Source organism: Cnephaeus nilssonii (genome assembly GCF_951640355.1).
Source record: "Cnephaeus nilssonii genome assembly, chromosome: 4".
In the NCBI taxonomy this organism is placed as follows: domain Eukaryota; kingdom Metazoa; phylum Chordata; class Mammalia; order Chiroptera; family Vespertilionidae; genus Cnephaeus; species Cnephaeus nilssonii.
In genome coordinates, this window is record NC_137075.1 from 84,352,902 (window position 1) to 84,365,535 (window position 12,634).

General features: G+C 40.8%; 1 protein-coding gene across 1 annotated transcript; it reads left to right on the forward strand.

The window, feature by feature from the left end:
* Positions 1-2,955: 2,955 nt before the first annotated feature.
* ADAM21 (ADAM metallopeptidase domain 21) lies at positions 2,956-5,088 on the forward strand (the record flags this gene model as incomplete). The annotated part of the gene is made up of 1 exon (XM_079769499.1): positions 2,956-5,088. One exon carries the CDS (start codon positions 2,956-2,958, stop codon positions 5,086-5,088), a length of 2,133 nt encoding a protein of 710 aa, XP_079625625.1.
* Between the last annotated feature and the right edge of the window lie 7,546 nt (positions 5,089-12,634).

Sequence of the window (12,634 nt, forward strand, 5' to 3'; positions counted from 1 at the left end):
TTGAATTTGGCATCATTATAAATATGCATTTTTACTGTGTTCCAGAGTAATAAATCCATTTCATATTGTGCCCCAGTGGCCACAAACACCCCCCCCCCCCCAAATTTTGGCCTAAAAGTTGCTAAGGAATTTCTAGGAATGTGTTCTAATATTCAATTTTCTTAAAGAAAAAACTGCAGCTTGAGCCCAATGAACCTGATTTCACGACTCACTCATGAGTCAACATTAGTGACAGACAGATGGGAAAACAGTGCATTTGAGCATGATAGAATAAGAGGAGAGATGGGTAGGTCTTGAGGAATTTGAAATAGCTGTGGGGAAAGGAAACATGTGGAGGAAGACTATTCTTTACTTTGAGATTCCAACAATGTTAGAGCGTATGATTTTTAAAAAATGTTTTCATTGATTTCAGAGAGAGAGGAGGAGAGAGGGAGAAATAGAAACATGAATGAGATAGAAGCAGGGATTGGCTGCCTCCTGCACGCCCCCTACTGGGGATTGAGCCCACAATCCCAACATGTGTCCTGACTGGAAATCAAATGGGTGACCTCCTGGTGCACGGGATGATCCACAACCAACCGAGTCAGTCACACAGGCTGAGTGAGCATATGGATTTTTAATGGCACCACTTTACATTGGTGGTAGGATGATGTTCCTTTAGGAGTTTGAGTCTCTGGGGTCCTGGAATAATATAATAAGGGCAAAGAGTATGGCCCAAAGATTCTCTGAAGCATTTTCCTATTATTGCCTGCTCTCAAGATGAGCGCTAAGAAAAATAATATGACATGGTTTATATAGTTATAGGTTATCAGCCTTCTTCACCACACTATATTTTTATTAGCACTTCCAGCCACAACTTCCACTCCATAATAAGTAACAAGCATATCAAGAGAGTACCACCCAATTTAGAGAGCTTTGCCGTTGGAATTTTTTATATAGTTGAATTTACCTATAAATTTTGTTTTTCTCTTGTGAAGTACTTGCACTTGGAATAAAGTGCCTATCCATTAGCAATGGAATGTGCTCATAGGGCTCCAAGCTCTCTAGGCAGGTTAATGTTAAGGATATTGTTCAGACTGAAGCAAGTCCTTCCTACCTACCAGCATCAAGATAAAAGCAAGTCTAGGATAAATTATAATCTTAAATACTGTAGGTTACCTATTTAATTGTGATTGAAAGGTAATCAGAATGTATTGACCACTGGCACTATACATAAATGAGGAACTCAGAATATTCGGGATGTGTAAATGTAATGTCCAGGAGAATAAATGAAGAAAGGAGCAATATGGCATAGGAGGGTTTGAAATATCAGCTGAGTTATCATCTCCATCCCTTAGGGTGGGGAGCTAGCACAAACTTTTCTCATTCTGATTATGCATTCCCCTTGTAAGATTTTCACAAACAGCCGAAACCGGTTTGGCTCAGTGGATAGAGCGTCGGACTGCAGACTGGGGGGTCCCAGGTTGGATTCTGGTCAAGGGCATGTGCATTGGTTGCGGGCACATCCCCGGTAGGGGGTGTGCAGGAGGCAGCTGGTCGATGTTTCTCTCTCATCGATGTTTCTAGCTCTCTATCCCTCTCCCTTCCTCTCTGTAAAAAAAATCAATAAAATATATATATTTTTAAAAGATTTTCACAAACAAATTGTTTTGAGATCCGCCCCCCGCCCCCACCGCCGTGGTGTATGAAATGGAAAAAGTATATGGCAGAATTAAACCAGTTTTCTTTCTTTTGCAAATTAGAATTACTGTAGAGCTGTTGGGAATTAAGGGTTTTGTCAGAAAGTTGTTGAAGTGACAGAATTGACCAACTAGGCTCAAATGGAATGGAACTGAAGACAGAGGCATGAGGTTGAGAGAAATGGGAGATAATGAAAGACAAAAATATGTGGGTTCTCTCTGAGTTTGAGGAATAGGTACAGCAGGAGTAAGGAGAGCTGGAATGATTAAAATTATTGGTAAATGGCTTGGTGTATAAGAAATGGTTTGGTTTTGCTTCATTTGGTGATGACGAGGTATAGATTATGACTATGGGTGGGTAAACTGAAGTACACTGAAGCTGAATTGGAGAGGTTGAAAAATGTTGAAAAACCCTTCTGGTTTTCAGATGAGTTGTCTATATACTTGCTATCATTGTTCATGATTTTTTTATGGAGCATAAGACCGTATTGAAGTTTGTATAAGAATGATAGGGAGTGGTTAATGGAAGAGTGAGAAAGAAAAGTTAAAAATTAATGTAGTCAAATGTAGCAGGATGAATAGTTTGGAAATGACTTCATGGGGAGAATAGGAACGCAGGCTCTGGACCATGAGGTATATAGGGCTTCTGAGAATTGGATTTCTCTAAAGTTAGCTTTAGGGAAAGCTCAAGTTTAATATATAAGTATAGAGAGAGGAGCTCTGTGAAGAGGTTTAGGATTCATTTTGGTTCTCTTTCCCCCTCTTTCTTTGTCATCAAAAAAATACAGCAGAAGTCATAAGGGAAGCTGTATGGACAGATGACATAGAAGGATTTGAATCAGAGTAAAAGAAGTATTGACTAGGGATTAATTCCAAGTCCAGCAGATTATTGGTAGTGGGTCAGGCATCTTCATTTCCATTTCTCAAACACAAGACTAGTCAGATTAAATTAAAACCCAAGTACCTATCATCCAACTGCAACAACTATCAACATAGGGCCAATTCTGTGTTATCTATAATCCTCAATTTCCCACCCCCATTTATTGGAAGCAAATCTAAAGCATTTTCATGATTCATCAATCACTTTTCACCATTCAATTCTTTCTCTCTCCCACTTTCCTTCCTTTTATTTTCAATTTCAGCACTGAAGCTCTGCCAGGAATCAGATCCTTAAAGGGCAGCTCTACACAACGACCAGCTCAGAGGCATGAGCCAGACCAACAGTGCCTCAAACTCTTTTTGCCTGGATAGATGACTCCGTAATGGCAGCTCCATAATGAAGGCTGGTGAGGCCAGGGTGTCCATGAGAATTGTTATCCTGCTGCTCTGGCTTGGGGTGTTTCTATCCCCTTCTTGCCTCTCCCAGGCTAGGCTTTCTCAACACCTCAGCTCCCCAGAAGTGGTGGTCCCCCTGAAGGTGACAAGCAAGGGCAGAGGTTCACAGGTTCCGGGCTGGCTCTCCTACAGCCTGCGGTTCGGGGGCCAGAGACACATTGTCCACATGAGGGTCAAGAAGTTCCTGGTTTCCAGACACCTACCAGTGTTCACCTACACAGACCAGCATGCCCTCCAAGAGGATCAGCCTTTTGTTCCTGATGACTGCTACTACCATGGTTATGTGCAGGGGGTCCCAGGGTCCCTGGTTGCCCTCAGTACCTGTTCTGGAGGTTTTCGAGGAATACTACAGATAAATGACCTTGCTTATGAAATCGAGCCCATCAGGCACTCTACCACATTTGAACACCTGGTGTATAAGATAGATAGTGATGATGTACAGTTCCCACCTATGAGATGTGGCTTGACAAAGAAGGATGTAGCACACCAACAACTGGGATTAGAAGAGGCTGAGAAAACAATTCTGAAACAAAATTCAACTGATAACTGGTGGGCCCACTCATGGTTTCTGGAGCTGGTTGTGGTGGTAGATCGAAATTTCTTCATTTACTCCCAAAGTAACTTCTCAAAGGTGCAGGAGGATGTATATCTTGTTATCAACATAGTGGATTCCATTTATCAGCAGTTGGATACCTATGTGATTTTAATTGCGATTGAGATTTGGAATCATGAAAATGTTTTCTCAATGATAAGCATAGAACAGGTTCTGGAGGATTTTGCTCAGTGGAAACAAATCAGTCTTTCGAGGCTACAGTATGATGCTGCTCATATTTTCATTAAAAATTCACTTATAAGTACACTTGGTATAGCCTATGTTGCAGGAATATGTCGTCCTCCTATTGACTGTGCAGTTAATAATTTCCAAGAAGACCCCTGGTATCTTTTTGCCCTCACCGTGGCCCATGAGTTAGGCCATACTTTGGGTATGCAGCATGATCAAGAATTCTGCTGGTGTGGGCAAAGTGGTTGCATCATGAGTGCTATTAGAATGCCAGCAGAGAGATTCACCAACTGTAGTTATGCAGCTTTTACAAAGACCACTTTAACCCAGGGATCATGTCTGCACAATCTTCCAAGTACAGGGGAAACGCTTATGCTGAAGCGCTGTGGAAATGATGTGATTGAAGAAGGAGAGGAGTGTGACTGTGGGTCTCTAAAGCAGTGTGAACAAGATCCCTGTTGTCTGTTGAACTGCACTCTGAGCCCTGGTTCTGCTTGTGCTTTTGGGCTGTGTTGCAAAGACTGCAAGTTCATGCCATCAGGGGCTTCGTGCAGACCACAGATCAGTGAATGTGACCTTCCAGAGTGGTGCAATGGGACATCCCACCAGTGCCCAGAAGATGGATATGTGCAGGATGGGATTCCCTGTGGTGACAATGCCTACTGCTATAAAAAGAGTTGTAATAGCCGTGACAAACAGTGCAGGGAGATTTTTGGTGAAGATGCAAAGAGTGCATCTCAGGAGTGCTACAAAGAAATCAACTCCCAGGGAAGCCGTTTTGGCCACTGTGGTCTAAATAGTACTACATACCTAAAATGTAATACCTCAGATATCTTCTGTGGGAGAGTTCAATGTGAGAATGTAAGAAACATTCCCCATCTAAGAGATCACTCGGCTTTGCAGCACACTCTTATCAATGGTGTCACCTGCTGGGGTGTCGGTCATCATTTAGGGATAAACACACCTGATATTGGTCAAGTGAAAGATGGCACCATGTGTGGTTCAAGAAAGATCTGCATACAGAAGAAGTGTGTCAGTCTCCCTCTCCTATCACAAGTCTGCCTGCCTGAGACCTGCAACATGAAGGGAATCTGCAATAATAAACATCACTGCCACTGTGGCTATGGGTGGTCTCCGCCCTACTGCCTGCACAGAGGCTATGGAGGTAGTGTTGACAGTGGCCCAGCATCTGCCAGAAAAGTATTCTTTCTGGTTATGATTCTTAGTTTGTCTGTTTTGCTCCTACTGTTGATTATTGTATTTATATATCTCCAAAAACGTTTGGGTCCCTAGAAGACCAAGGCTCACCCTTCAGATTAAGAAAATGCCTCTAATTTAACATCTTATGCATTATAAAGTTTTAGTTTCTTGGAGGTAGAAATGTTACGTGCCTGAAGCACATTTCTGACAGTTCACCAAAAAAATAAAAAATGAAGAGACCTTCCTTTATAATAGGTCAATATCAGAAACATTGCCATCAAGAAAAGGTAATTCCCAACATCTGACTACTATTCATTGTGTAAAGAGCAAATCAAGCTCCAGTTTCCCTCTGAGTTGGCACTCTTCGTGTTTCTTAGAGTGCACATATGACTCATGGGAAAGCCAGGAGACAGACATCTAAAGACCCATGGGTGAGTCTTGCCTCTCCATTTATTCCCAAAGTAATTTCTCAAGGGTAAAGAGGATACATTTCTTATTGTCAGCATAGTGAATGCCATTTATCAGCAATTGGGTACTTATGTGATTTTGATTGGGATTGAAATTTGGAATCTTGGAAGTGTTTTCCCAATGATAAGCATAAAACAAGTTGAGACTGCAAGTTCATGCCATCAACAGAATTCTGTAGAAACCAGGTCAATGAATATGACCTTCCAGAGTGGTGCGATGGAACATCCCATCAATGCCCAGAAGATGGAAATGCCCAGGCCTGGATTCCCTGTGGTGACAGTGCCTCCTGTTATAAAAAGAGATGTAATGAAGTTGGGAAAATTACTTAAAATTTCTAACATTCTGCTCCAAAATCTGAAAAGGAAGAGGATACTATTGCTTGTCCCACCCAAACTCTTGGGTCTATTTGGTAACCAAAAGAAATTCCTGTTAAAGTATAAACAAATTGCTGTTTAATAAAACTCCTGGCCCTGCACCTTCTGTGTTTTCTAACCAAGTCTGTCTGCTTTCTTTGCCTTCATTTGGTGGTTTGGTATCTTCTTGGAGTATTTTCTTTGAATACCAGAACATGCTCTCTGGGAGGGCAGGGTTGTTTATATCTGTTTTTGCACACGGTTTTATCCCAATATATAGAACAGTGCCTTATATACAATAAATATTTGAAAGAAATATTATAAATGGATTATCAATTATACTAATTAGGAAAATTAAAACTTGCTCCTGTTTTTATTTTTTTTAAATATATTTTATTGATTTTTTACAGAGAGGAAGGGAGAGGGATAGAGAGTTAGAAACATCGATGAGAGAGAAGCATCAATCAGCTGCCTCCTGCATACCTCCTACTGGGGATGTGCCTGCAACCAAGGTACATGCCCTTGACCTGAATCGAACCTGGAACCCTTCAGTCTGCAGGCCGACGATCTATCCACTGAGCCAAACTGGCTAGGGCCTTGCTCCTGTTTTTAAAACCACTGAAGGTTCTGCTCAAAACTGGACATTGAATATTTAAAATAGTGTGTATTTATAATGCTGCCTTTAGTTCTTACCCTTCACCAGTCTCTTTGTCCCCTATTTGTCTTGTCCCCATTCTATTTTCAATGCTTTTGGAAATATTCTCTTGAAAATACATATCTAATCAGGTACCCCCTATATATGATCTAGATAACTTCTAAATGATAGTCTTTGTAAATTGAGTCAAATGATCTTTTTGATATCACTTTCCACACTTTGCACCCTCTGACTATTTTCTGTTCTGAATATACTTGGCTGTGTTGTGTGTCTGCACATCTGTACATGCAATTCTCATTCCAAAAATGCTGTTTACCACCCTCCCTCACCCACCATCCCTACCCAGGCCTGGAAAACTCCATTTTTTCTCTCAATAGAGGTTAAACATCATACCTTTGGAAAGGCATTTCCTTGTGAAATGTTGTGTGTTCTACTTATGTGCTTCTGTCACTTTGTGGTCATCCCTTTGATGCACTCTAGGAATATACAAGGAGAATGTCTAGCAACCTACCAGCCAGGGACAGAAAGAAGAAAGGGACATGTAGTAGAGCCATAGAAATAGGGAAGCATGAAGCAATAATATAATCTGATTAAACCTAGAGAAGACCCTCATGTTTTAAGTATATATGGCCATCTGGAGACAAAAGGCAGCTGTTCCAGTTTACTTCTCTTTTGAAGTTGTTTTATTTTTATTAAAAAAAAAAGTTACATTTGATGATAGTCAAATTTATCAATTAATTATTTTAAATTTACTAGGATTTATATATTTTAAAAATCTATAATAATAAAAGCATAATATGCTAATTAGACCTGACAGCTGAACAACCTTCCGGACCTCATTCCGGACGTCCTTCCAGACGAAGCCACAGTGGCGGGAGCTGAGGCAGAGGCGGATAGGGGCAATCAAGCAGGCAGGCAAGCAGTAAGGGGCAACGAGGCAGGCAGGCAGAGTGGTTAGGAGCAATCAGACAGACAGGCAGTGTTGTTAGGGGAGATCAGGCAGGCAGGCAGAGGGGTTAGGGGCGATCAGGCAGGAGGGTGAGCGGTTAGGAACCAGCGGTCCCAAATTGCGAGAGGGATGTCTGACTGCTGGGATCGCACCTAAACCGCAGTCAGACATCCCCCAAGGGATCCCAGATTGCAAGAGCGGGCAGGCCAGGCTGAGGGGATCCCTCCCCCACCACCACCACCTCATGCACGAATTTCATGCACTGGGCCTCTAGTATTTTTATAATTTTGTAGAATTAACCTCCTATTGCAAACACAGAGTCTTACCTGCTTTTATTTTATTTGGATTCCCCAAAAAGCAAATGCTAAGACCAGGATTTAGGTTGAGCTAGTTTATTTGGAAGCACAAAAAGAACATATTAATGAGCAAGTTCCCACTGTGAGCTACTGGGGCTATCCTCCTGCGGACTCAATAAGAAGCCATGTGAAATACACCTCAGAATACTCCTCCATGGTGCAGGAGAAAGCTATCAGGAAAAGAAATGAGATACAACACTTAAAGTAGGAAACTGTCAGAGGTGGACATTGTCTACTGTAGCTGCCAGGGAGTGTAGGGTGGACCATAAACATCTACTGTATTCAGATTCCCTAGAAAACAGATTCCAAGTCAAGGATTAAATGCAAATCTATCTTCTGTTGTACTGGCGACAATTCCTATATACACTAATACCTTTTTACTTTACAGGAGTGTGCTTGGCCCATTCAGGAGCAGGCTGGGAGCAAGAGGAAGTTAATACATCTGGAAGTAACTGTTAACCAATAAGAGATATTTTGTAAATATACCTCACAGCCCTCCCAAACCTCATGGGATAATTGTGAGGTGTCTGACGATGTCTCTCAGACAGGCCGCAGTAGAATTCTGTCCTGGTTGCTCACATGGTCACCCATGTATGCTTGAATTGCTTTTAATCCTTTCCTGTCTCTGTTTTCCACTCCTTCCCCATGCACTCACATCTTGGGACTGTATCTCAAATAAACTACTCACACTCAAATGTTTATCTCGTGGACTCAGGGTCAGGGATAGCTAGTATCAGAAGTGTTGTTCTTTAAAAGGCAGATCCATAGGATGTGAGATTCTAGAACTGGATTGCTTATTTGTCAGAAGGCCACTAGGACTCACAGTTGCAGCCAGTGGATTTGTAGCAACTGGTGTGCCGGAACACCAGGAACCAAGACTCTCACTTGTGGTATGTTAAGATGAGGTACAGATGGAAGTGGTGCCCTAACTTCTACAATAACTCTCATGTTTGAACTAGAAATATGAAGATTGTGAAGTTAGTAACATGAGGAACGAAAATGACAGGCTTAGTTCAAATAACTCAGATATGGTGTGAAAGTCCTAAGACCTCTATGACAATGTTTGAAGAGAATCTCCTTCTATAGACTGTGTTGAAAATGATACCCAAGATTTGTCATAAATATGCAGACTTATAAGGTTTACTGAATTTAGAACTCTGGTATGTTTCCTCTGTAAAAATCCTATTAAGGAAGAAATTCCATCCTGAGGTTTAGGGTGACATTTGAGTGGATGCGTCTGAAAATTTGAATCCTGAGATTCTCATGAACACCCTGGGCCAGCAGAACTCACTCCTTACCCTTTGCTGCAAGAGCACAGCATCTCATGCCTGGAGACCATGTTCCACCAGAGATCATGCTTATCCTCCTAAATTTCTGTTCTTAACTTTTTCTCATTGCACCCAGACCAATAACTAGGGTCAGTATAGTTCTTAATATGAGAAGAAGTAGATCACCGGTCAATAAAGCTTTGGGAACCAGGAATATATAGGAACAGATGCTGAGGATATTATTTCAGGAGAAATAGAATATAAGATTATACAAGGGAAAGCTTTTAAATAGGGGTGGGGGGGTGGGCCTCAGCCCTAGCTGGTTTGGCTCAGGGGATAGAGCGTTGGCCTGCAGACTGAAGGTCCCAGGTTCGATTCCTGGTCAGGGCACAGGGGGTGTGCAGCAGGCAGCCAATCAATGATTCTCTCTCATCATGTTTCTATATCTCTTTCCCTCTCCCTTCCTCTCTGGAGTAAATAAAATAATATTTTTAAATGCAATAATTCCAGCAGCACGTTAGAATCAGCTCTGGGTATCTTTGCAAGAATGTTAAATCCTGAGCACCCCCTTATTTTATTTTTATTCATTTTTTAAAACAAATTCACTTTCTGTGAAGACCTGTTTCAAGGCTGTGTCACGGAGTCAGAAACAGTGAAGTCTCTGTAGAAGTTGTTCTTTCTTTCTTTTTTTAAATATATATATATATATATATATATATATATATATATATATATATATATATATTGATTTCAGAGAGGAAGGGAGAGGGAGAGAGAGAAAGAAACATCAATGACCTTCTGGTTCATAGATTGATGTTCAACAACTGAGCCATGCCGGCCGTGCTGGAATTGTATCTTTGAGGCTTGGAAATGTTGGTGGACTATAATAATTGAGGTAGAGATGCTAGAACTACTTTGGCAGAGAAGTGCATATGGGGGTCAGAATATTTAGGGAAGAAGGTGTGTTAGAATGAATTTCTTACAAAAGGCTAGAGAAACCACCACTGACACCATTTCTCTGGAGGTCCCAGAGGAACGTCTTGACTCAAGCAGTAAGAAATGCACATGCCAGTCAGAGGAAAGCAGTCAGCATTGGGACCTCAATGGCGGCTGTCTCTGTAGGCCTGGGTTGATAACAGGACTGGGTGCTATAGCACTGGGCTCTGTAGTGCCAGTGAAGATCATAGATTACAGAATAGTAAAAAAAAAAAAAGTGTTAGTCCTTAACTATTAGAAACAAAGTGGTATCATTACTGTAATGGGCAATAAGACTATAATGACGAACTCTGGGCCCTGACCTAAGTATATCTGAGGCCATGTATAATAGATTTTGGTTCTCCTAGGGGTGATATAGGAGGGGCAGACAATGAGGGCATTTGTTGCATTATACAATAAAAAAAGATCAAGAGCTGGTGATCAACATACTGATGCCAACTTCTGCAGTGGGCATCTCTTGTCCAGTTTTCAAATCCTGAGTCAGATCAATGAATGAACCATTTCCAATGGAAGGAAAAACCAGGTACCTTTCAGGAAACACCATAAAATGTCACCACAAATATATGCAATAAATAACCCTTACCTTGTTTCCCCCAACTGGTTCTTGTTCCCCAAAGGTACTTGTTCCCCAAATGGATATACATGTACGAGAGTAACCACACAATGGGAGAAGGGGGAATACTCAGATCTTTTGAAGACTATTGGATACAAGGTCTGACCTGACAGAGACACCACAAAATGCCCCATGAAGGAGACCATGTTAATAAAGAAAATCCTGATCCCAGGGCATCTCACATGGGTCCAATAGGTCTGTGTACCCACACTTTGGTAACTTCCCTGGCTTCCAAGTAAATAAATTCAGAAGATGACAGGGCCCTCATCATGGTTCTTTGATCTGTGAAGTAAGTTATGATAGCAAAGACCAAGTGAGAAACCCTAAATATTTCCTCCATACCCACCTATCTCTCTAGTAAAACAGAAACACTAACATATCATGAATGAAGCAGCAGAGATTAATGCCACCACTTAATGGTTGCAGGTGGCGATCCACATCCTATTCCCATTTAATTCAATAGTATTTCTACAACAAAGAATCAAATGGGTCTTTGTGAGTGATAGTGAATTATCATCAACTTACATAAGTAGAAACTCCAGTCATGTGCACTCTGCTAGATATAGTAACTTCACTAGAAGAGACCATCAAGAAAACCTAACAATCCCAAAATATCAGACATATGTCGTAGCAATATCTTTACCAACACAACTCCTAGGGCAATGGAAACTAAGGAGAAAATAAACAAATGGGACTACATCAAAATAAAAAGCTTCTGCATAGCAAAAGAAACCATCAGAAAAACAACAAGAAAGCCCACTGCATGGGAGAACATATTTGCCAATGTTACCAATATATCCAATAAGGGTCTAATCTCCAAAATTTATAGGGAACTCATACATCTTAACAAAAGAAGATAAACAATCCAATTAAAAAAAATGGGCAAAGGACCTAAATAGACACTTTTTGAAAGTGGACATACAGAAAGCCAAGAGACATATGAAAACATGCTCAAAGTCACTAATCATCCAAGAGATGCAAATCAAAACAACAATGAGGTACCATCTCACACCTGTCAGAATGGCTATCATCAACAAATCAATAAACAAGTGATGGCGAGGATGTGGAGAAAAAGGAACCCTTGTGCACTGCTGATGGGAATGCAGACTGGTGCAACAACTGTGAAAAACAGTATGGAGTTTCCTAAAAAAATTAAAAATGGAATGCCTATTTGACCCAGGAATCCCACTTCTAGGTATACAGCCAAGAAATCAGAAACACCAATCAGAAAGGATATATGCACCCCTATATTCATAGCAGCACAATTTACAATAGCTAAGATTTGGAAACAGCCCAAGTGCCCATCAGAAGATGAGGGGATTAAAAAACTGGTACATCTACACAATGGAATACTATGCTGCTTTAAAAAAGAAGGAATTCTTACCATTTGCAACAGCATGGATGGACCTGGAGAGCATTATGCTAAGTGAAATAAGCTAGTCGGAGAAAGATAAATATCACATGATCTCACTTATGTGTGGAATATAATGAACAACATAAACTGATGAACAAAAATAGATCCAGACACAGAGAAGCATCTAAGACCATCAAACCTCAGAGGGAAGGCAAGAGAGGGGGTGGGGTAAGTGTTCAACCAAAGGACTTGTATGTATGCATATAAGCATAACCAATGGACACAGACACTAGGTGGGTAAGGGCATGTGCGGGGGGTGAGAGTGGCCGGGGAGAGGTCAATGGGGAAAAAGGAGACATATGTAACACTTTAAACAATATTTTTTTTAAAAAAGAAAGAAAACCTAATAATCCTAACTGTATAGGAACACAGGCATATAGAAAATTGATCAAGAACAAAATTGAAAAATTGTCAGTATCAGGAAAAAAGGAATAAGGAGACATTATTAGAGTTCATATAAATATAAAAAGGAAAAAGATAAAGTATTATGAACACTTTATGCTAATAAACTTGGGAAAATTATGAAAAACATAATTCACCAAAATTGACACAAGATTTAAAAAACGA